The sequence below is a fragment of the Falco punctatus genome, assembly GCF_963210335.1.
Source record: "Falco punctatus genome assembly, chromosome: 3".
Taxonomy (NCBI): Eukaryota; Metazoa; Chordata; class Aves; order Falconiformes; family Falconidae; genus Falco; species Falco punctatus.
The window spans coordinates 19,908,100-19,934,310 of record NC_137582.1 but is presented as its reverse complement, the minus strand read 5'-3'; the positions used below and the strand labels follow the sequence as shown (position 1 = coordinate 19,934,310).

Genomic DNA, 26,211 nt, shown 5'->3' with positions numbered 1-26,211 from the left:
AGGATGTGGATCCGGTACTACTGAAATGAAGCCGAAGTTTTGCTGCTGATCTTGGGGTGGGGGGAGTAGATTTGTGTGCACTTTGACCCTAGTATCTCAAGTAGCGTAAATCTTTTGGCAAATACAGATGTCTCAAAATAAGTTATACAAAACAGTGATTTTTTTTAACCCATATTTACATGGAAGTACTGATTAGAAATTGTTGTGACTGTTCTCTAAATAATCAATAAGTTTGAAGGACCAGCTATGATATTAAGCTTGTATGAAATGTGTATTCTTTTCTTTGTTGGAACAGTAGCTGTTGTAACACTTACATCATTCAGTATTGCACAGGACTGTTAAATGTCACAGACTACTTCTGCAGCTTTTGAAAAAAAAAATTCCTTTGTGGGTATTAAAAGATACTGCTGAGATTGTTAGGCTTAAATGCTTGTTGGATTGTATTGACAGTGGCTTGACTTCTAGAGAAAATTTATCCTATTGCTTGGGGAAGAAGGGAGGCAGAATGCCAATGAGTTCTTATGATTTCTAAAGAAAGACATTTCTCTCAACTTTATATTTATGTAAGCCCTTTGATATGAGACTGCATAGGCATAACTGGGAGCAGAATTGATCCTGGGGCTCTTCTAAAGCATCTTGTATAATGCATTATTCATGAGCACATTCAGAGATTAGTGGCAACCTGAGGCTTTCCAGGTTCTGGTAAATGCAAGTAGCAGTGCTGTCCAGTCTGCGTGGCACTCAAGTGCTGGGGAAGCATACCATCTCGGATACTTGGGAATCTACGAGTGTTTTACAAGCCTCTCCCAGAACTTAGGGACATATGTAAGCAGTAATATTTAATGTGGGCGATGTGAGGTGAATGAAGAAATACATGTTCCCAATGTTCAACACATCAATTCTGGTCAGAAATGAGGTCCAGAATATTTGTGACTTAATGAGCCAATAAAGCAAAGCATATGTTTAGTCCTCTCTGTATTTCAGTCCTAATACATATGGTTAAGATTTGCAAAACAGGATTGGGGATTGAGATCCATCTCCAGAAAATTTTACAAAATTCCTTGAGCTTGGAAAACCATACTCTTCCCCCACTCTTTTTTTTAACTTGGATTTTATCAGCCATATGTAAGGGAGAAAACTCTCGAACTATTAATAGAATGAAATGAAGGTCAGGATTTTTTCTACAGTCATCACACCAGCAGAAGCTAGAGTTGGTGTACTGGATGAATAAAGAACAATACTTCCCTTGTTCTTATACTCTTTCAGCAAGCATCAGCTGCTGAATGCTGTCAGCGGTGTGATACTAAACTAAGTGGACTATTGCCTTGGCCCAAAATGGCCGTCATATTATTCAATGAGGTGATAGGAAGTCTCTATTCCATGTTCGCAGAATAAAAATATCTCTTGCTACACTTAAAGTAAGGAGATGTTTCTCAAATCCTTTCTTTTCTCAAGGTTGCCACCCCTTGCAGTAAACGCTTCATGCAGCTGGCCAGCTATTTACAATTTAATACAGAGCTAACAGTATGTTTGTCTGTTTTAAGAAACCGTGCACTCTGCCAAGGTGTACGGAGAGCTGGTATTAGTTGCAGTTTGTGTTTCCTTCCTTTGGCAAAGATGTTCAGGTAAAGGTGTGTAATGTGACTTCTTGGAAAGGACGCTATATTTGGGAGACTGAAGTCAACACGCCTGAAGCTACAACTTATTCCTTCAACTGAGGAGCTATCTGCATTGAGCTACATGGTTTCATGTCATTTATTGCCTGAACGCCTTATAAACCACACAGTGCCATTCAGTTTTTACTCAACAATTATTCTTTCATCACTGCTGTTTCATCCTCATTCAGCATAATGTCACATAAACAACAGCTTTTGTCTACTTATATTCTTATATAGTACACAAAAATAGTGCTGGGCAAGAAAAAGACACTAGAATTTTCCATTTATTCATAAAGAAACTTGCTTCAAGAATTTTTCTTCTGTATTTAAAGTTGGAAACTTTTCTTTGTGTAGCAATAATTTCCATGTGTTACTAATGTAATTGGTAAGTAATTGCAGTACATATTAACTTGGTCAATTCTTATGACGAAAGGAAATTGGAAGCCACAAGGTTTAGTTAGTATGCAGTCAGACTATTGGATGTCTTAGAGAGCTGCACATACACAGTTTACGGTATTCTTCCTTTCCATTGAGATAACTGAATAGTTCAAAACACTCTTTCCCTAGTTGTCCACAATAGTCATGTATTTGGAGCGCTAATTTACCTGGTGGCATAAACCAAAGTCTTGAACTTGTCTGTAGCTTTCTTTTGGGTGACTGCTCTAATGTTGCTGACGGCCATTCTCTTTTGCATTCCTGTAAAACCACTTAACAAGCTCTAGCTACTGATTTTTATCAGTTAACTGACTCAGCTTGGATTAATTTTTTTCCCTTTCTGCAAGAAGTGAGATTTTGTTCCACAGACAATAAAGGTCCAAAGAAATAAAGATACCCTCCTCAGGTTGGTGAATGTGTAGTAATTCCCATCAATATTTTGTTGTCTGTTCCAGTGTTAGATTTTTAACTTCCTTAGCTATATGTACTTTTCTATGCCAGAACATTAGTCTTTGCACAACTAAGACACAGTTGAATATCTGTCTGGTGAATAATTCTTTTCTTCCTGATGGTTAATTGCTGTGTGGGAATGTCTGTTCCCTTGCACTGCCACCTTTGATACAAAAAGCACCCAGTGAAAATTTGACTAGTTATGTAAAGACTATTCTGGCACAACTCTTCTAGTCTTTCACATTGTAACTCTGTAGTAAACAGAAAAACTTCTGGTGATTGTGTCCTTCTTTGCTTGTAAGATCTGTGATTGTTTTTTAGGGGCTCCCAAAATTTACCTGGTTTGGTGATGGCTAATAGCAATTATGTCAGAATTATGCTTCTTTGTTAGAAGGTGCTTCCATAAATGGTTAAGCTGAAAGTAAGATGGAATGGAATGACAGCAGAAAGGAGATGGCAGAGAAAATTAACTCTGCAATTCTAAGACATGATTATTGTGTCAATTCTTGGTGTTACTTTGTTGCTGTCTGCTTTGCCTTATAATCCCCATACGAATTTACCATTTAATCTTGGTAAAATGTGCAGCGTTTTTACACTTGCATACTGTCATTGTTCAAAAGTTTGCTATTCTGTAGATCAAATAAATAACAAAAGGAACTGCATAGTTTGCAAATGTCTAGGTATGATTTGTCACTCTTAATCCATTCAGCCCCACTTCATTGCGGTTTATGTATCGCTCAAAGACAGAATGACTCTTGAGAATGAATTAAAAGCTGTAATCCATAACTACAGTCTGCTTGGCTTTCAAAACTTTTTTGCCATAGTCTCTGTCATTTTTTTACAATTACAGCATGCTGAATGTTCTTGCAGAAACCTGCCCAGCCAAACCTTTTGCAATACGAGGGCCAAATTTTCAAAGAACTGATTTCGCATTTGCAGTGATTCCTGCACATGCTCTTGCTCGCAGCCTCTCTTTCTCTAAACTTCAGGGAGGTGACAGGCAGTCTGAAGACAAGGTCTGATAAGGTTGTGCCCAGCAACTGGAGAAATGCATTGTTTGGGTGTAAGCCCTGTGCTGCGAAACAGGAGTTTTTAGTGTATGGAACTGGTGCGCTGCCTGCTGTTTCTGTCCCCTTGCCTCTCTTCTTGAGCTTGTTCTCTGAAGTTTTTGAGAATGTGTAGGTGTTTCTAAGCTGGTTTTGGTGCTTATGTACTCTCTTTTCTGTGTTCTGGTGTGAACTCCCTCAAGGCAGAGAACTGCATAACCTGCCTTTAGTCTGGCAAAACTGTCCCTTATGAATTGAGGGGCTGGATGCAAGGGAACACACTTCTTGTATTAAACCTTCAGATTTTTAATTCTAAGACCCAAAATGTTTTTAATGGTAGATGACATGAAAAAAACACCAACCCAAATCTCAAAAAAACCTACAGCCTGCCTCTTTTTTTTATTTCTTCCCCCAGGCTGTTGGAAAAATAAGCATGTAGGAAAAAGTAATCAGTTCAGGACAGGTCTTTGGCTGCTGCTAGTGCCAGAGCTGCATTGACTGTAGCAGGTCAAATGAAGAGGCCAGAGACTGTTGGCTAGCACATTCTGCCTGTTGACTCAGATGCTCCATATGTTGTAATCCTTAAATCTCAGAAATGTCATGAGAACTGTTGGTTAATTATATCTAGTGGACCAACAAACCATGCGCATGAGCCTAGTCAATTAAGAGCTATCTTGGGCCCTGGGGAAAAGAAATTTTCACTTCCCCCCTTCACACATTTTCCCTTATTTCATAGACTTAGTAACAGAAACCTTAAGGGTGGTAGTTGCAGAGACATCAAAGTTTGGAAAGTGAAGGAGACAGTTCAGAGGGTTGTGGAGGTAGTGGGAAGAGGAGGGTAAGATTGATGGAGGTGTGTGTTAGGTTTTTCTAGCCCTTTCTGTTGGTCAGCATCTAGGTAGCTTCCCTGGCTGCATTTCTCTCTAGATCATTCCGTTCTGTGAGCCAAACCCTATTTAAATGTCTGAAGATTTCCTGTTATTGGCAGCCTTGGATACCATGGGCTGCACAACTAGCAGCTCTGCTTCAGTAACAACTGCTGTGAAGCAGGTGTGTGGCTCCCTGAAGCAAAGCAGAAATGCCATGTAGAGTGTTGTCCAGCACCAGTGGAGCTTGCCTGAGCAAAAGGATGCAAAGCTGTGAAAAAATAGTTTATGAGCATAGACACAAAGTTGCTGATATTGCAGTAACATAGGGTGGATTTTCTGTTTGTTGCTCTGTGCATTGCTTCACTGAAGTACCACCTCTTTCTGAATCATGTCATACTTTTTCTCATTTCACCTGCTGCTTCTCTTTGAAACCTAGGTGATGGTACAATATAAATAGAAGCCAGATTTGCTTACCCTCCAGATTGCCCTTGTCTAAATCTTGACTTGCCTGTGCATGCCTGCTAGTCTTGCTGAGACTGAAGCAGTGCTTGCAGCTGGGCAAGTCTGTGTGCTGCTTAGGCCAGGTTTGCAAATTGGGCAGCTGATGTTCCCTCTGCCTTGTGCATATCTATCTTTCCTCTTGGTTTTTGTGTCTTCAACAAGGCTTTGAAAATTTGGCCCTGAGTGACCTTAAATGTGGGGAAACGCCCATGATAATGCAAGGTAAAGGAGGCTAGGTAATGTATATTGTCAGGGTAAGCAAGGAGAGCAATTTTAATTCCCATATATTAACAAAGAGCATTTTTATTACCAGCTTTGCCTGCTAAACTAGAGTCTTAACATCTAACACTGTTTGTCTTCCCGTCCTCTGCTGTTAGGTTGTTAGTTTGTTTCTATAAAGGGATAAATAAAAGGTATGTCTGAAGTAGTGCACCTGGGGATGTCATTTTACAAACTAATAAACTGATGTTTGTGACATTTTAAATAACTTGCATCCTTTATCATTAAAATTTTGTGTTGTCTTCCTATATGTGTTTATTTTTGTTTGTTTAAAATTGGTGGTTGCTTTTTATTTGAATTTAAAATGTTGTTTTCTTTCCCCACTTGCAGTGTCCCCACCAACAAGACTAAGATATAATGTAGTCAGTCCTGACAGTGTACAGATCTCTTGGAAAGCCCCAAAAGGGCAATTCACTGGGTATAAGCTTCTTGTCACTCCAAGTTCAGGTAAAACAAAAGTCTCTCTGTTCTCTTTTAAGATGAAAGGACTGTCTTTCTAAGGCTGAACAGCTTTTCAGAGGCTAGTGTCATCCTTCAGGGCTAAGGAACTCTGAGCAAGCTGTGGCTAACAGAGTATTGGCTGGTCAACAGAAGAGAGAAATTGATCTCGTGGGGGGTGGTCATAAGCATAGAATATGGGAATCGAATGCTTGAGGTAGTAGAAGTGGGTGGATGCTAGTTATGCTCCATATGTAGTTCTTGGGAATTGTCGCTGATCATCTGCCTCTACCTTTCTTCCAGTGGGGTGTAAGGAAATTCAGGAAGTGTTCAAGGGAGAACATAGGAACCCTATTTCAGCCAAAGCTTTGAGGTGGATCTCCCTGGGCCTTCTCCTATACTGAGCTCCCAAGAAAAGACCAAAAAGATTTTAGACTAAACTTAAAATAACCCCAAAACTTTTTAAAAAATTTTTGAATGAAAACTTGAAACATAAAGATAGGCAACAATGTGGCTGTGTCAGGCTACCTGTGTAGAGGTACTACTGTACATACTTGAATTTAGACATGGATACACTTTTAACACATAGCTAAAATACATATTTGTACATATTATTATACAATCTTTATGTATACATAGAAATGTGTACTATTTGTATTTATACATGAGAATTTCCTTGCCTGAAGGAAGTGGGCAAAGAGGGTATTCAGAGCTGATGTGGGTACAGTGGGGTCAGAACTGGCAGCCACTCACAGAGCAGTGTCAAAGCCTGTAGGTGTAACGTTACCAAACTTGACAGCTTTTTGTCAAATGTTTATTTTTTTTATGAATAGTTTTGCTGGACACATTGGCTATTCCATGAGGCCCAGACAAAAAGGCTGACCGATTGACCTTAGAGTGTTTCTACCTAAGAAAATTGGTCCCTGTCTTTGGTTAGGCTGCCTGACTTCTTGGTTTTCCAGGGTGCCCTCTGGTCTGGCTGTATGGATAATCTAAAAAGTGGTAACACTTGGGTCACTCTAGAGCTTGATGTAGTTCTAAGTCATTACATTTACTGTGCTGTAAGAAAAGCAAACAAAGTTATTTGTGGTTTTTTTTTTCTGTGTTACAGGTGGGAAAACCAATCAATTAATTCTTCAAAACACTGCAACCAAAGCAATTATTCAAGGTCTTATTCCAGATCAAAACTATGCCCTTCAGATCATTGCATTCAGTGAAGACAAGGAGAGTAAGCCAGCGCAAGGCCAGTTCAGAAGTATGTGTCTTTTCATGCCTGACATGCAGAATTTGTCAGATATTTAATGTAGCATATGAAATTGTAACAAAGTCTAACACTAAGTGGGACAATGGAAAAACAGGTTCTTCTGTGGTGGAAGGCTAACCAGAGCCACAGATTTTAACTGGTACATACACAGCTGGAGGCCTGAATTGATCCAGTCACTCTTGCACAGGAGTTTCTTGCTTTGGGCTATCTTTGTCTGCATTGGTTTGGAATCCCTTTCTTCCCCGTTCCATTATGAAATTAACCAGTATCTCATGGAAAAGAATCTTCAGTGAGTGGAAACCAGAAGGGAAGCACTATATTCTGATACTTTAAAAATTTCCTGCCCTTCGTTCAGCTTTTTATTAAAACATTCTTACAGCTGTGCCAACTGGCAACTAGTTGATAGTTCAATGATACTATGAAAGGCTGAATTCTTAATGATCTTCAGCTGTAAAATATGTTTAAAAATCATGCTTAAGACTTTTTTATCTGACCTACACACACTCTTAATATCTATATCATAGTGATATATATGTCTTGGCTAATTTGTCTTGATCTGCATCTTAAACAGTTCAGTTAAATATGATCAGTGGAGATTTGGTTGATAAAGACAAAAATGTGACAGTCTGGGAGTATGGTTGAAAGCCTACTGAATTCCCTTGACACTGAATATTTCCCACTGCCATTGCTAAAACACCTTTCTCTTAGAACCAGCACAAGATAAAATATACTGGTTACTTGATGTGGTTTGTGTCAAAGTCTTTCTAGCTTTTCCTCACTGCAACTCTGTGTTTACTACTTTAAGTTCTATCCCGGTTAGGAAACCCACAAAACCACAGATTACTTTAGCATTAAAGAGCAGCCCACAGAAATCTACACCAAATTCTATAATTAAGTGTGGCTGTTTTTTGAACTGCCTCTATTCTTCAGGAAAAGTAGAGCTGGCAACTTGATTTAAGAATATGAGGGTTATGTTTTATTTAGTAAATTCTTTCTTTGTGGCAGGTGAAATCATGTGGTACTTAATGAGGCTGGAGTTTCATTTGACAATATGATGCCTTGTATGAGTAAAACCAGATAGAGCATGTATTCAAATCCTCTTTTGCTCTCCTGTATTCTATGGGTTTTTTCCACTTCTCTGACAAATGGTCAATAATTCTTGAGATGAAAAAAGGTCAAACATATACAAAGCTTGGAGAATATCTTCTGCTTTAGTACATTGGAGATATGTTTTTAATGCTGCTGAGTTGTAATTGATGTATAAAGAATTCTCAAGCCTACAATAAAATTTTATTGTTAAAAGAATATTCCTCTTTATATTGCCAGGTATACTTTCCTATTCTAGTGCTAGTATGTTCTTATTCTAGTACACAGTATGTAGTTAACAAAGATCACTGGGGAATTTTTTCCTTTTAAAACGCAGCTGTAAAAACATGTACTACATCAGCTTTTTGTCAGTGTAAATATGTAGTAAAACTGGTGTCTTCTTGTCTCTTCTTCCTATGTGGTTACAATTCTGACCATTAGAAATAGCTTTCTCAAATCCAGAAATCTCTGTCAGGACGTGATCAGCTTGTCTTCTATGAGCATTTTCAGACTTCTGTTCGGTTTCTCTGGAGACTTGCCACGCAACAGCACTAACATTAGAGGCCATCAAGCAACTTCTTAGCTTGCTCATAGCCTTTTCTCAAAGGAATGCTCTTAGAAGGCTAAACAATGGCATTCTTTTATACTAGCATTATTCTGGTAATTTCACTTCTCTTATTTTAGTTGGAGTCTAATTTAGGTAAGGGTTAAACTCAGCCTTCTGAGTAAGACCTGGTATTATCGTAGCTTTTATCTGTAACCCAGCTAATAAGCAAGGTCTACCTTGCTAGAAGCTGACTCCTCAGTAAGCTTGTGGACCTGAATTTGCTTCTGAATCAGTTTTACAACTGTTTGCTAAGGATACAGATGATGTACAGGTACACGTGCTGTGTTAATAAGGAAAGGAGACAAACTTCAATTTTTTCACCAGTTTTCTTACCTCTGTACCTGGAGTGCGAGAGCTGTAGGTCCTGCAGAAGATTATCGCACTGAGGAGGTCACACTCAGATGTTTGACAGTGGCTTGTTGTCTTTCTAAGACCTTAGGATGGTCTTGTGATTATATTTTGCATTGGAACTTAGAGCGGTCTTGACAGTTTCAGATATTCCATGTACTGTTGAGTAGATCAGTGAAATCCATTTGACTTTGCTTCCACTTCTATAAAACAGAATACTTGTATTGCCTATTTTATATTATATGTTTCAAGATTCAGACAACCTTCTTTCACACTCTCGCAATGTTTTCTGAAGGATATAGCACAGAGAGGCTGCGATCCTGGCTAAGGGTCAGTGTCTGCCTGGATGAATGTCAGTCATAATCCTGCTCTACATAAACTGAAGTTTTTAATTTGAGCAGAATTTTGTTTTCTATGAAAGATATTCTCTGGTTCATTCCTTTAAGCTGTTCCTGGCCATTGTAGACAGCTGAGACACTGACACCAATAAGTGTTCTAAGAAAATTCTGAAAGGATTTCTTTTTTTTCAAATACGTGACTTTCGCAATGATTTTGCCAGAATTTTTCAGACTGAGTAGAGTGATACTGGCTACTAATGTAATATTAGGAATTGCTAATCAAGCTGGATTCTGCTTGGCTGTTATGAGAGATTTGGGACATCATAAGGGAGGTATCCCACCCACTTGTGGGACAGGAAACTGTTGAATTCTGAGCTTTGGAGTAACTTTGCTCTCATGGGAGTATCTGGTGCCCTGAACACAGATTTGGGCATGGGATCTAAGCTGATTCTTTGAAGAGAATAATGTAACAGCTGGCTTATGTGCTTTTTTGTTGAATGACTTGGAGTGGAACTCTGATGCTGGACTTTCCCCAGCTAGCTTTGCCAATTTTCTGGACTATATTTCCAGTGCTGGTTCTTGTCAGTGTGGGCTTAGGTGCTGATGTCACTGTATTTGGACTCTCCTGTGTGAGGAGAGTCACTTTTGAGAATTTTAATGATGATAGGATGGGGAAAGATTTATAAAAAGTATAAACCCAAAGGGAGGGAGGGAAAACCCTGTAACAGTCACTTGTTACCTAAACATATTGCAACATGTTGCATTGGACTTCTTTATCTGTAAGAAGAAATTTACATGCTTCTGACTGCACTGTGTCTAGTTTAATTGATTATTTCCCCCTCCTTTTGCTTTTCAGTTAAAGATATAGAGAGAAGAAAGGAAACAAGTAAATCCAAGGTGAAGGATCCAGAAAAAACAAATGCGAGTAAACCAGCTCCAGAAGGTCAGATCATACACATATGACTTGTGTGATATTCTGAAAATAATCAACTTTTTTTATTGCACTTGGCCATTGCATAGATTTTCTTTAAGTCAGTACTTCAAATCTGGTTCCAAGGGTTAAGTTAAACAAAAGGGAAAAAATCAGTATTTTCAGTAATATTGGAGAGTTGCTACAACAGAAGTATGGCTTTTAGTTCTGTGTTTTGCCTTACTACTTTATACAGTAAGCACTGAATACCACCATCAATAGCACAAAAGCAGTCTTTGAGCCTGCACTGAAAAATCATCTTGCCTGTACTGGATACACTTTGAGTAGTAAAAGAATTGCATGCGCACGTGTGTGTATATACATAATGATTTCATATCACCTTGGCTGCAAGACAGACTTGCAGTGTTAATTCCACTAAGGTCAAATTGGTATTATTGTATAATTATGTACATAATAACTTGATAACTTTGTCCTAATGTAAGCCATATATATGTGAAAACATTTTAAATATTTTAAGGGGAAAAAAAGGAGTTCATTTTTTCTGGTTGCAAGGAACCAGTCTCGTGGTGAAATGTGATACTGCTTGTCATGAGAAGCTTGCCTAGTATGGACAGTAAAATATATTTCAAGCTTAATATATAACTATTTCCTGTTATTCTAAAATTCAAATAGCATCTTCTTTATGAAGTAATTCCAACAGTAATTATTCTCGGCAGTTGTTATTTATGATGTACTGAACACGCACAGACAAGAATAGCTTGATATGACCTTAAATAGTCTCTCTGTGAATAAATTGTACAGTTTCAAGGATCCCACTTCTCCTGTCCCTGTTAGCTGTCTTCTACTAATGCAAGTATCAAAGACCTCACCCAAAGCTCTTTGAAGCCCGTGCAATTCTTTCTCTCTTCAGTGGGTTTTACTTCTTACCATACATACTTGTGTCATGTTGTATTTATTAACACTATGCAAGTTTGTTTCCATGCAGCATTTCTCAAGCCAAAGCACCCTTGAATTCATCACACTGGCTGCGCTGGGGAAAATTTTAGCTTGTATATACAACACTTAAAGAGGCCAGTTATACCTGCTAGTGCGTGATAGGGTAGTGGATAGATGATCTTTCTTTCATGCCTAGAGGAAGACTGAGTTGGAAGAAATGAGAGAACTAAAGAAGGAAAGTGTGATTTCTTTTCTTAATGAAGGACAAGTGATAAAAGTTGAAGGAGGGAAAACTGGGCCAGTAATAGGAAAATGTTGATTAAATGCAGACAGAGGAAAGTGTCTGCCAGACTGTGGGAGAGGATTTATGCTTATGTGGAGTAGGGGCAAAAATACAGTTGGCAAAAGGAGATTGGATCTGCAGTCTCTTCCTTTTTAGGATTCTTGTTTACTTGCAAAGTCTTTAGGTCAATTGCTTTCCTCCTCCCCAGACAGATTTTTATTCATCTAAACTTCTGCAGTCGTGTCAGGGCAGTTTGTATCAGGGCAAAATACACTTCCATTCAGCCCTTGTGAAAAGCTATTGCCTTACGCATACTGTAGTAGGTTTTACTAGAAAACTGGGGTATATATTTTAAAGAAAGGCAAAAATTACAAACTTCTTGACCATCAAAACTGACCAAAAAGAAAAAAACCCTTATGCTATTTTTTATGAATTCTTGATTTTGTTTAGCCCTATTCCCAACCCAGCTATATTTTAGTGTAAAGTAATAGACTTTTTTTCTTACTGTCTAGCTATTGCATGTTTCTTCCCTTTGTGCAGTATAATGATTATTCAAAGTGATGGAGATTCCAACTGAATGACTTCAGTGGGAGTAGGGTGAGAGTCCAAGCAAAAATGTACAGAAATAACAGCATCAGCAAAAAATGTGTAGTTGGGATAGAAGTGAATTCAGAACTGATACACAAAGAATAATGGTATCAAAGCTTTCCTAGTTTAATATATGAAGACCATTCCACCTCAAAATGAAATTGGTTTAGAAAAAATAAGGAAGAATCTGTAGAAAAATGGATTAAAGAAATAAAAGCAAAATTTTATGGCAAACCCATGAAGAATAAATTGATCCTCTGCAGATGTTTGACAGGAAATTATTTGAGTATGACCAAATGAATACAGGCCAGCAGTTAATTGGTTTCATAACACTTTAGTATATGGCTAGATTTGATGGATTTAATAGCAATCCTGGTACATTCTGTGGCTGTGTTATATCCTTGATCAAATTGTTAAGACCTTAGGAGTTAACAATACAAAAAAATTTATTAAGTAGTAGAATATCTTATCTGAAAACTAGTGCAATCTTTGCCCACAAAACAATTGAAAACAACTATTGTCTAGATTGATGGTGTTAGTGGTTGTGGCTTCTGCTCTTGTCTTGACTGAAAGAATAGCAATAGCCTATTTCACCATTTCTGCAAGTATTGAGTCAAGTTTTGATCTAAGGAGGTGCCTTCTGTGAACATGTGCCCTACTCGTTACAGGAGGATGTTTATATAAGAAGAAACTAGAGTGTCTTTTTAAGCCTTAGAAAGACAAAGGTCATCAGTCATTCTCCTGCCTATGAGGAACTGTCTGGCAAAATTCTCCGGTGTGAATAATTGGACAGATTTGGCATGTAGTAGGCCAGAAAATCTGAAATCAGTGTTTTGGGACAAAGCTAATAAAACAGAACAATACACTTGTCAGCATACTTGAAAAAGCATGTGGACTTTGTCAATAATGCAAGGTCTAGTTTGTTATTATGATAACTCATGTATCCTGCTGATTTTCCTGAAAGGGAAAAAAGGCACATAATCATAGAAATCTGTTGTTTATAAATACTTAGCTGATATGCTTTCTTCAGGGTCACATAATAAACCCCAGAATTTTCACTTGCAATTTCAGTGGGGCAAAGATTTCAGCATAACCCTTCTACTCATGGAAACCAGCTCTTCACTAAGAAACACAAGATGGGTATCAGTATTAATGATTTGAAATGGTTTCAAAGCTTCTCGTGCTTATTTTCATCTGTGGTTTGGAGGACTGATTCTGCAGTGCTGTCTGCTATTTGATTACCAACAGTCTGAGGCTCTGGCTAGTGCTTGGAGGTGTGGATGTCTTCTAAACTCCCAAATCTACCTTTTTCTTCTGTCCTTAAATTAGTTTGTATTGGGTTCACTCTGTTGTTATGGAACTCTGTCAGTGGCTTGTGTGGCTTGCTAGTAATTTTTCCAGCAGCTTCAGTAACCTAGATTAAAATTTTCCATCTATTCTGCCCTGCCCATTCAAGTAGTTTGAAAAGATTTACTCCTTTCTTTCCTGCTCTAAGTACTATGCTCTTATCACAAACAAACCTCCAGTGTATATCTAGTAATGTCATTGTGCCAAATTAATTCAGGTTTAATGTCTATCAGTCATCCATCAAATCTTTATTTTATGTTTGATTTCCAGAAACTTTCTTTACTTCTGCACAACCACTTTCAAGTCTCCAGTCTCTGTTTTTCTAGATATTTCTATATTTTTCAGAGCCTGTTGGTTTTCAGCTTAGTGATTTATTGCTGCTCTGTGTGTTCATATTAATAATGTCAGAAGCCTTTTCTCTTTCTCTCTGTTGAGATAAAGCTCACAGACTCAGCTTCTTTCAGCACACACTGATATTTGAGTACTTGTACCCTGGCGCTTCTCCAACTCCCACATGTACAAAGCTCCTTTCTGTACAGTGACAGGGGTTAATATATTCTGTGCCTTCTCAGATTTTTTACAGTTTCTCAGAGAGCTTCTATGAGTGATTCTCTAATCAAATACCTTTGGGGAGGGGAGAACCAGTGTTTTGACTATATCCTGTGACAAATATGCCAGAATATTTCGCTGTGTGTCCGAAATGTTCTTAGTCACCCATTTCAATAAAAACAAAATGTTGAAGGCCAGTTTCATTTTCTTGCCTTTGTGGGCTTTATTTTGAGGGGTTTTAGTTTAGTAGTATGGTGGCTTAGCCTAGGCTAGCAGCCAAACTCCCACCTAGCTGCTTGCTCACTCCCCTCCCCAGCAGGATGGAAAAGAAAAGAAGAAGAACAGGAATGAAAAAGCTTATGGGTTGAGATAAAGACAAGGAGACTGCTTACAAACTACCGTGGAGTCAGCTGGGGGAAAATGTAATTTATTGCCAATTAAAATAATTTAAAAAAAAAAAAGCCAACGCGGGTAGTGGGAAACAAAACAGACAAACATTAAAATAACAGCTTTCTTCCCTGCTTTCCCAGGCTCAACTTGACCTCATTCCTCCTCTCGGACTCCTCCCTTGTTATCACTGCAGGTTACACTCAGTCCAAGTCCCTTCAGAGAGGCAGCAAGTGGTGCAAAAGTGGTTTTGAGGGGTTATGATCAAGAAACAGTGGTTTCTTGCTACCATTCTTTTCTTCTCTTGTATTTCTTCTCCAGTGTGTCCCCTTAACAGGCTGCAGGAAATATCTGCTTTACCATGGAGCACCTCCTCCTGCAATTGTGGGGTTCCCTCTGCTGTTTCTCATTCTTTCCCCCCACCCCAGCCTGGCATTTTCTACCCTTTCTTAAATGTTTTCCCAGAGGTGCCACCAGCTGTGCACAGGCACAGGGTGGCCCCTGGCCTCTTCTCAAAAAGGCCACCCCCGCAGCCTCCCTGCTACCAAATCTTGGTACAGACACACAATACAAGAGGCACTTTATTAATGCTCTGCTAGCGTAAAGCATTCACACAGTCTTAGTTTGGGAACTCTCTTTTGTAAATCTCAAATTGGGATGATTTAGGACAGCATAGAGCATGTATGGACCAGATTTCTCTTCTGAATCAAGCTTTCACTGGATAAACCTTCTACAGACTGTAGACTCTTAAAATGATGAGAAATTATCTCCCATAAAAGATTGTGTGCTTTATGCACGATGTAGTGTAGCAGTTACTTTCTCATCATAAAGTGCATGTAATATAGTCATCTAGTAAGTATGACTTACTAGGGAGGTCAGAGGTTTTCATTGCACAGGAGAGAACATGCTGATTAGTTCAACCTTCCCAAATGAATATTGCATTTCATCCCTGGAGCAAGTCCATTAGGGCAGGTGTGGTTTTTTTTACTGATTCCTATGAAAATCTAGTGACACGTGGCCTAGTTAAAAAGCCTGAGAGTACTGCAGCTTTTTAAATCACTTGGATGCTTCTTTCTGATGGCGTCACCTTTACCACATGTCAGAAACCAAACTGGCAGAACATTACCCGAGCTGTCTGGGCCAGTGTGGGGCCACCTGGATGACCTGAGAAAGGGGCTATTGCTCCTCAGTTCCCTGCCCAAATGGAGTATGCAGGAGGAAGGGCTAGGATAAATCAAGTGACAATAAAAGCTAGATGTGAGTTTCTCATTGTGGAAGGCTGAGACAAGCGGGTAGAAGTTTAGGAAAGAAAATTTATAACTAATCTGTTGGGCAACTTGGGAATGGAAAAATCAGGCACTGGGTAAGTAAAAAATAACGTAGAAATCATAATGGGCCTCAGATATAGGAAAAAACTGCAGAAGCTCTTTTTAATGGACAGTGTAATGCCGTACCTTTTCTGCCACAAAGTGTAATAGGAAGGTGCAGATGCCAGGTTATACTGTTTGTGTGTAGGTAATATAGCATGAACTAATGTTGAAAACATTGAATAGTGACTTCATGTGTCTTGACTGATATTCCTGCATTTGTATATTAATCTAAATTTAAACGTTTTCAAGGAAAAGGTAAAAATGACCTGTAAGGATAAGGAAATGTTTCCTTTGAAAGAATTTAGTATTATTAGTGACCTTGTGACCTTTAGTGAACATAATATTATTAGTATTTAATTATTATTATGCAAACAGACACGTATACATACAAGTTATAACTATCAGGGAGAGTGGCTGCTCACTCAGAGTTCCCTCTGACACATGCCGATCCCATTCTCCTTTTTGTTTTTCTCACTACTCAGTGCTGCACAGAGAAGAGATTTGGTTGTATTGCACTAAATTTCAAGTTTTTAGCACTTTCAGGATTTAGTATCATAAAGTCTCCTGGAAAGAGATCTGAAGCCATCTGTCAGGTGATAATAGGAATAAGTATGCCTGTGGTTTCTTTCAGGTGAGCATGCTTCGCCAGTGCTCTGAATCAGCAGAAACAATGTCACTGTGATGCTGGATTTCTTGTAGTTTTTCCTGTGAACACAACTTTCAGCTTCCTAGTCTATGTCTAGAAAATAGGTGGACCTCTCAGTTGCCTGCCAAACCTGTGTACACATATCTAAGTTATTCTGTTTTGTGGTGAGATATTTTTTGATTTTTTTTTCTTCCAAATGCATTTTATGTTATTAGCGATATAATGCAAATAATAATATCTACAATCTTTCAAGTGTAAATATTTCTGAATTATTGTTTTCATAATATTTTTTTCTTCCAGTGCTATGTACGCTATCAAATAATGCAAAAGACTTGTAATTCCTCAAAATGACATGGTATACATGTCTGAGGTTTCTATTACAATAACCCTTGCAACAAGGTTACATCAGATAGCGATAGAAATTAGAGGTGCAGTAAACGTGAAAAATACACTGACTTGCTTTCTTCTTCCAATACTACTATCACCTTTGATGTGAATAAGCTTTGACATTCACTCTGTAGCTGTTGAATGGCACTATTTAAGCAGAGTAGGAAAAAAATCTGCAGAGAGGTATATTAAGGTGCTATTCAGCAGAAGAGACTTAATTATCAAATGTATTAACTTGTCTGTTTAGTTAATGTCAGATGCTTCAGTAAGTATTACTAGACAGTGTGAAATGAGTGCTATGAGGTATTTGACTAAGCCACAGGAATGAATAACTTCTGAACTTCTGCTCTGTTGGCCATGTTTTATAGTTTTACTCACTCCATCCTGGCTAATGTAACTGCAAATGTTGGTTTTAGTCGTGACGTTTTTATATTTTTTTTGTTACTTACTGGACTAACTCCTAGGCTATGGAACTCATTAACTGTGTCGTTGTGCAACCTATAACTGGCCTTACTAAAGTGTTTCCCTGAGTTCTGTGGAGGGCACTTCAGCTCTTATATTATGAGCAAACAGAAGAAAGAGATCATAATTACATTGGGTTGGCATTTTTCCTCAGTGCCATTCTGTTCTTCCTGAACAGTCCCTACCTTCTCAGCCCTTGCACATTAATCTGTCTTTGTAAAAGAAAAGTTTATTGGAAAGTACTTGGGTTTTCCAGTGTCGATATGATTCCTTTTTTGTCTTGTGTTAGGGATCACTAAATCCTGTAGCCCAGTAAAAGCATGCAGGGTTGCCTCAGCTTCATGTCCCCAGATCCAACCAGTAGTAAGGCTAAGCATGTAGTCCTGATAGGTCTGTGGTGGTCAAGCACCGGGCCTGGCCAAACTGGCCCGCATTACCTCTTTATCCGTCTGTTTTCCCATGCTTGTTCCTCCCCAAAGTACCTCGATCCTTTCCTTGCATTGCCTTTGGTTCCCCCTGAACATACCATACTAAATTTTGTACAATCCCCAGGTACTCTTTCCTGTATCCCATAAGTCTCATTACCCCCTAAGCAGTAATGCCCACCAGTCTGAACCATGAACAGACCATGTTATGAAGTAAATATAAGTTATAAAAATTTAAGTACAAGTTATAAAATTGTGTTGGTGATCTTGGAAGATTCTAGCAAGGTGAGACCCTTGTAATTAATGTTTAGTTTCTGGGTTTGTGCTGTACTTACACAAGAGGTAAACACTGAACTGCTTGGCCCAAGGCTGCATAATAGGTGAAGCACAACATCACCAGGAAGGTATCTTGTGTTTGGATAATTCCATGATTAGTATTTGCAGATTGGTTTGTTGGGTGTTTTTTTGTTTGTTTTTTAATTAAAGTTTCTGTTTACTTTTTTGGGGGGGTTGTTTGGTTTTGGTTTGGTTTTGTTTTTTTTTTTTTTTTTTTCTTCCATTGTTGTGTAGAATAATACCAAAGGGTTGCTTGAACAAGTTGCACCCAAGTTTACTACAAAACTAATATCAGTGCAGGTATATTGTCCAGTACAGCACACTCCCTGGTGAATGTGCTAGCCTGCTCAGAACTAGCTAGATGAAGGACTTCTACCTTATCATCCATTATAAAGTGTAGACATAACCCTGGCCATTAGTTTTTGGCATCAGTTTCTCAGATGCTGCAGAACAGGGACAGATGCATTTCCTACCCTGGAGATATGGTAAGTTCTTCAAATATTGTGGAGTACCTCAGTATGATAGGGTTCATTTTTGGACATGTCTAAGTTAGTCTGCATCAAAAAGTGTAGTTTAGAACTATAGATTGAACTAACTAAAATAGAAGTTTAGATCTATTGATTGCATTTGTCTAAATGGTAGGCTACTATCTACATTTCCCTATAATATGTATATACATAATACTGAAACTTGAATATTTCGTCTTTGCACTGTGTTTGCAGGGGTTATGTGGATCATTACATTGCCGTGTATGAAAAAGGATGTATGTTTGCTGTCATTTAACCACCTCACAGCTGTAGACACATACTCTGTGTAGGTTGTTACGTTACTTCAGGACTGCTTTTTTTTCAGTTTAGTTTTGAGTTCTGTGCTTACCATCTTGACAAGGATTTTAGTAGTCTTTACCAAAAATTGCTTTTCAGCACTGTGTGGCATGCAGTGACATGCAATCTTTTGACCTGATTGTGAATAAGGCTTGTGTGTGTGGTGTATACCTGCTTGTTTTCTAGCATTTGCTAATCAATTAAAGGTAATATGAACATAAGAATGAATTCATTCTGAGAACATTTTGGACCACCATAAAGCTTTGGCAAGGATTTATAATTATGGTCACCTTACCACACTTTTCTGACCACACTGAAGGTGCTTAGTCCAGGAATAATCTTACAGACCTATTTTGGTCTCAGACTCTGTCACTTCAATTTTGGACTCACTTGGCTTTGTTCTGCCTATCCTTAGCCCAAGCGGACAATTCATGATGCACCCTATCTAAGCTTTCACTAGTGAAAGCAGCACCTGACCATTTGATCTTTGCCAATAGGACTCTTTCTTAAATATCTGCAGCCAGTTGGATGTGTTAGTGGTTTCACTGCTGGTCAGATCACCATCCTGATGTGGTGCTAAAAGATCTCTGCTCTGGACTCCACTTAGAACCTGCCCAGCAATCCTATCAGCAGGGCCCCATCCATCCTAGCTGTGGAGCATGTTTTTTTCTGACTATTTTTCAACTTGTGCTATGTGAGTGATGGTTTTTGATTCTTCTTCTATGTGACTCCTCATGGACATCTTTTTTCTCAATTTCAGGTGATGCAAACATCTGTTTAAAAACAGGGGATGAAGTAGACTTGTTGGAATATACCATTGCTTTCTTTGATATATGAATTTAGGATACCCCATCCAAGCCATGTTGCTTTCTATGCTTCTCAGAAAGTTGAATTTTATTAGAGACATTCATTAAGTTTCCAAACTAGTTTATAAACCTGTGAGCCACCATACAGAGCTTTGTACATTAGAAGTTCCTTGTTAGTCCCTGGAGACTTGCAGAACTTGCAAGGAAAATTTTGGATAAACTCCCCTTTACTGTCTGGAAAGTTTAGCTCATTGTGCATGGATGATCAATGCTTATTCCAGGAGTTCATCATAAGAATTTCTCTGGAGGACATAGCTAAGCTTTTGTATCCTTTGACTACTGCTTGCACCTTAGATTTCCTTTTGCAATGGCAATACTTTTATGGACCTGGCCAGGATCCTTTGTTAGACTCCTGCTTCCTGCCTCCCACGACTGGAAAACCTGATGGGAAGTATCAGCATTGACATGATTTTCCTTTGCCATCATTTTGGTAGTTGCTTTGGAGAAAACCAAGCAAGCTACATTTAGAGATTGCAGCGTTTACATCTGCCATCTGGCCAAACTAAATAGCCATGCAAGTGTGTTGAAATCATCTGAACAAGTGGTATGTTCTTGAGAGAAAGCAAGCTTGAAACTGAAGACCCTGAAGTAAATATGAAGGCTGGCATTGGAAAAGGGTTCATTTTGAGAGTGCGTTTTGAGTAGTGCATTTTGATCCTGACAGAATCCCCAGTGGAAGTGAGATCAGAGAAGAGAGAGGAACAGAGAGAGAACGGTTGGGGAGCGAGGGGTTGATCTTAACGTAAGAGTCTCATATGTATTTTTTAACTGCTTTGTCTGATTTGGATATATATGAAATTGTGAATATTTTATTTATTTACCTTAGCCTGGTTTGTTATGGAGTATTAATACAGAGGTTGCTAGATACCTGCTTCAATTAGTGTATACCAGACAAGCTCTTGCTTTGTTCAGAAAATAAAAAGCTTATCATTAGAAATTATGGCTGGTCTCCATTCTTACCCAGGGATTGCACTTATACCCTGGCTCCTCCTTTCTGTAGGAGGAACTACTTTTCTTCCATCTATCAGTATGCGTATCATACATACATCATAGCTATCATCGTATACATAGTTGTGGATGTGCATTACCTCTCATACAGTGTTCCAGTCCTGGCAGAAGCTGGAGGTTGGACAGATTGTCTTTCTCTTATCCACAGTCTCCCTCCCTGTCCCTCTTAATGAATTCCTCTTGACTGCATCTGCTTCATTGAAAAGTAGACACAGTGTTGACACATAGAATGACATATTTAGAGAATCTGTAGCTCGGGGCTGGGGGCAGAAGCTTTTTAGCTCTCTTTTTCTACTCTCTGAGTAGAAAAAGAGTGTAGAAGAGGTTTAGTCTATCTTGGACCTAAATGTAAGTTTCAATTTTGTCAAAAAGTGATCCAGCTGCTATTATCAGAACTACTCAGGTTCATAACCCTTGAGTTACAAGATATTTGTCCTCATATCTTTGCACAGTAAATATGTATAATGCTTGATAAATCCGAACCATTACCAACTGAAAACCTCCTGTCTGGGTTCTTTTTTTCTTTGGTAGGTTTCCTTAAGGCATGGCCTTTTTTGTGTGCAATCTATTCTTACTTGAAGTGAGAGATCACTATTCATATTCTTGAATCACTGATTAATAGAAGCTCAGTTGAATTAAGTCTTTCATTCTCTTCAGACTGCTTTTCATCTCTTCAAGGCATTAACTTTTGAGCATCCATCCAATCCACAGTGCACTGGCATGGCTGGATTCTGCTGACAGCAAGAGACTGTCATCTTAAGTCACGTTCAGGGTCTGTATTGACATTTTTCATTATTGAAATACTTCTGTTACCACCATGCTGAGACACTCCTTAACACTTCATCATCTGGTAGCATGAATTCTCATAATTTGAAGTCTGTAGGCTTGCTCATGACTATGTATATTTTAGGTAAATATCTCAGTATATCATGAGATACACCAAGAAACATATTGAAAATGGAATTATTGAAAGGTCTTGAGGGTATGGAGAGGAGAGATGAAGTAGAAGGTAGGGAAACAAGAGAGGAGATAGGAATGGTATTTCACAGGCCACAGACAATTTAGTCTTTGCTACAAGGTATTTATCTCCTTCAAAAAGAAATTGCTTGATGCTACCTAGTCTGTGAAACTGAAGCTACATAGTAACAACTTTAAACCCCCAGCAATTTTTAAAATAGACCTGGCAGCCTGGAAGGGAAAACTGTGAAAAGCTTTGTGGAGGTGATAGCAGACAGATACATCAATGAATTGCACTGAAGTGCAAGACCAAGACCCTCTTGTAAGAAAGCTATAATCAAAAAGGATTGATACATTTATTAGCAAACTTATCATGGATTTGCATTCCAGTTGTACTGAATACCATGATGAACCAGCAGCATTGCTTTGTGGTCTGGACAGGAAAACGGGTGATTAAGGTTAATATTTTGGTATCTTTTCAGCCACTGTGATTCCTGAGGTGGCCTTGTCTTGAATGCAACTAGGAGGTGCTGAATCTCTTGCTTTGCAGCTGTCTGCTGTACAAGTTCCCTTTCAAGGATCTTCCTTACACTTTGAGAGGGGGAAGTCTTGTTTCACAGTTGGTCTCATTCACCTGATACTAACACTGTTGCTTGACATCAGGCAGGAGCTTGTACTGAGGAGGGATGATTTCAGGGTCATTTCACCCTCGCTGCATAATCTGAGCTCTTCATGTTCCTGGTGGATCTGTTGATGCAGGACTGATTCTGGGCTGTCTCATGGTCAGCACCCTTTGCCTCATGCCCTGTGTGCTGAAAAAGCCTTGGTGTTACAACTGAGCTATGCCCCTGTGCTGTTTTTTGCTGGGATAGTTGGTTACCCTGGTTAAAAAGGTGCTTGTTAGTATCTGAAACAGAGCTTACTTACCTAGCTGAGTAGTCCATGTTTTCCACCTCAAAGGCGTTCTTGCCAGTCTGGTTAGCTGCACTGATCGTACTGGTCTGTCTGCATATGATGAGGGAGTCCTGTTTCTTTATCTGGCTGCTGGGTTTCGTGTGTGTCTTTGGCACAGAAGTGTTTGTTTGGCTCATTATTCCCTAGTAAGTGGAACTGTGGTATTCTTGTACTCTGCTCTCCTGGAATCCTCAAAGGAACTTCTCTGGAGCACCAGCTTGATGCCTGAACATATTTAGTTTCCTTGTATGCAGGACAGTTAGCAAAATTAGGGCTGCATAGTGGTGCAGACAGCCGTTTCACAAGTTAATGTTAGTCTCAGCAGGGTCTTTGCTTGGGTTTGGTTTGGTTGTGTGGTTAAAAATGGGTGGTAAAATTCCTGGTCTTTTGGACTGATCTTTCTAATAAGCATTATAAAGCAGGGGTCCTCAAACTTTTTAACCAGGGGGCTGGCACGCGGATGCAGTGGCAGGCAGTCATCTGCGGCTGCTTGGTTTCCCCCCCAACCCCCGGCGGGGGGTTCTGTAAATACCGGGGGCCGGATTGAGGACCCTGGGGGGCCGTAGTTTGAGGACCTGTCTTATAAAGGAAGGAAAACTGTAAAATGTGAGCAAAGGTTGGCAGCTCCTTCAAAAAGAATAAATTGTCTATGGCCTGTGAAATACCACTCGTGTCTCCCTACCTGGTATCTCATTTCTCTCTCCATACCCTCAAGACCTTTCAAACTCAACATCCAAATTTAACTCAATACCTAGGGGATGGGGAGGTGGTGTCAAACCATAGCAGATGTTTCTGCCTTAAGAGTTTCATAATGTTTAGTGGGCTTTTTTTGTTCTCCAAGAAGCAGTGACAAACCATCAGTTGCAAGCAGTAATGATGGATCTGGTAGAGGTTGGTTGAGGTATTTTTATGATCTTGATGAGGCATTTCTGTTTATCTATACCCTAAAAAAATGAAATGACACTCAGAAGCTTGTTTTCTGTCTCAACAGAATCGGAGGGCTTTTGACAGCCTTGCAACTGCTGGTATTTTTTTAATCTGGGAATAGGAAACAGATGGTGGGAGGGAAACCCTAAAACTAATCTAATAGAATGCAATTATGCAACAATTATTATTTATTGGAAAAAATGGAGCAAGAATAACTGAAAAAATATTTCTTGAATATTGAATAAGTATTTATTGAATACTGAACATTTTTTCCTTGGAAAAAAAATTAAAAAGGTCCTATGTTGAGCTCCATAGGACTACTTTAATAAATTCTTATATGGTTACCCTCACCCTGCTTTTCAGGCATCGGGGTGGTTTAACTGTGTGTGTGCATGTTGAAGTATGTGGTTTTAGTTAAGGGCCAGCTATTTCATTTTGATTATGGCTATTGTAAATTGCTAAGTAGCTACTGGCCAAGCTAAAAATAAACCCAGATGTCTAAACATAGTTTGTACTTTATGATGAGACTCTCCTTTGGTTTTGACAGCTCCTGTAACCATTGTGTACTTTGGGTAGCAGCCAGTAATTTGTCTAGATTAATTAATATAATTGTCTTTTTCTCAGTGTAAATTTTAAATTCACTCTTATGTATTTAGAACTTGCCCACAGAGGTTGTGGAGTCTCCCCTGGAGATGTTCAAAACATGCCTGGACACGACTCTGCGCAAAATCTGATCTAGGTGAACCTGCTTTAGCTGGGAGTTGGACTGGATGATGGACAGAGGTCCCTTCCAACTCTGACCATTCTGTGATCTGTGTTTATAGCTGGAAGATATTTAAAAAAATATCATACACAATGTAATCATTAGAGTCTTATTACTTCCTATGCAGACCTTTTCTGTAAAATCAAATTAGTGTTTTTGTCATATGTCTGCATATTAAAGCAGTGTGCCTTTCTAAAGAATGCCAACAGCCTCCTGGGCTTCATTAGGAAGAAAGTTGTCAGCAGGCTGAGGGAGGTGATCCTTCCCTCTGCTCAGCCCTGGTGAGGGGCCACATGTAGAGTTCTGTGTCCAGCGCTGGGCTGGCTCCTTAGTAGAAGACATGGACTTACTGGAGTGAATCCAGTGAAGGGCCATGAAGATGATTAAGGTCTTGGAGCATCTTTCGTAAGAGCAGAGGCTGAGAGATCTGGACTGTTCAGCCTGGAGGACAGCAGGTTCAAGGGATATCTTTGCAATGTGTAAAAATACACGTCAGAAGGAGTAAAGAAGGCAGAGACTCTTCTCATTGGTGTCCAGTCAAAGGATGAGAGGCAGTGGACAGAAACTAAAATAACTGTAAATTCTATTTAATAAAAGAAAGCACTTTTTTTTTACTGTGAGGATTGTCAAAATTGAAGCAGCTTACTTGGGTTGTGGAGTCTATCCTTGGAGACTCATACCTGACTGGACATGGCCTGGAGCAATGTGTTGTAATTGCTTCTGCTTCGAGCAGAGCAGTTTGACTCGACAGTCTCAAGAGGTCCCTTCTCACCTTCATTACCCTGTGATTCTGGGAGTCTGAGATTTTTCAGAATAGGGTATTTAGTCAGATATGTCTGCTAATTAGACAACAGATGAATTGCTACATTTGAGAGGGCATGAATTTAATCCTGAGCTTTTGTGGATTGACACATGACATCCAAAATTAGTGATGCTTCTGAAGATTAGCACATATCTATATTTATACAAGCATATACATTGGTTATATTGTGGTAATATCACTTCAAGAAATGCCTGGAGGTAATAGAGGGGCTTGAATTGCACTGTAGCTGTAGTGCACCAGTTTTTTTGATTTTGGACACACTGGCCTCAACATACCCAGATCTATAATGCTGAGCTGTAATGTAACAGCGTTGTAGTGGTTTGCTTCAACTAATTTTTAATTAGTTCTGTCACTTTCATAGATATGCAGTTTGTTCTCTTAGGCAGGCTCTTTTTGGTTATTTTACCTGTTGTGTTAAAGCTGTAACTTAGTTACAAGCTCAGACACAGACCAGCTCTATATCATGGTTTAGAGGGATTTACATATACAACTGAATGTTGAGGATTTCTGAGTGCCAGTTTTGTCTGCAGCCCTCTGATTAACTGCCTTCTAGACAGCCAGAGAAAACTGTCTCAGGGATTTCATACTTCACTAAAGCAAAGGGAAAAATAAACTTTTTAAATCCTGTTGTATTTATTACATAGAAGTGATAGATAAATATGACCATATTAATAAAAAATTATGGTTCTCTGCCTTGAAAAGTAATTTAGACTTTGAGACAGCTGTTTCATCTAAAATATACATGCGCTCAGATGCAGAACTGGGAGCAATGAACAGTAGAGAATTATCACTGTAATCTGCAGAAGAGTTTCTTGGGTTTCTTTAGGTTGTACTTTACAGGAGGGTTGCGGACCATCTCCATCATTATGGAAAATCGTATCGTAAATCATTATGGCTAAATGGACATTGTATCTTGCTGTGTTGAACTTCAGTTTCAGGAAAGATTTCAGCAGTGTGCTTGGTTCTGTATTGACAAGTCGCCTGTTGGAAGAGAAATGGAAATAAGTGTTTTGAACTCTCAGTTTAAATGCAAGAGGATTTTAAAATATATTTTTCTATTTAGGTATACCGACCAAGAGAGTTTAGTGTTGCTGTTTGGGAAGTAGCTGCAGACATCAGGTGC

General features: G+C 39.0%; 1 protein-coding gene across 4 annotated transcripts in view; it reads left to right on the top strand.

Moving 5' to 3' along the window:
• Positions 1–26,211, top strand: part of COL14A1 (collagen type XIV alpha 1 chain) — a 123,754-nt gene that overhangs the window by 4,585 nt on the left and 92,958 nt on the right. For all 4 annotated transcript variants that reach the window (XM_080378343.1, XM_080378342.1, XM_080378344.1 and 1 more), the window contains 3 exons: positions 5,569–5,685; positions 6,788–6,931; positions 10,176–10,262. In XM_080378343.1, coding sequence (XP_080234469.1) covers positions 5,569–5,685; positions 6,788–6,931; positions 10,176–10,262 — 348 coding nt within the window. The remainder of the gene's footprint in view (positions 1–5,568; positions 5,686–6,787; positions 6,932–10,175; positions 10,263–26,211) is intronic.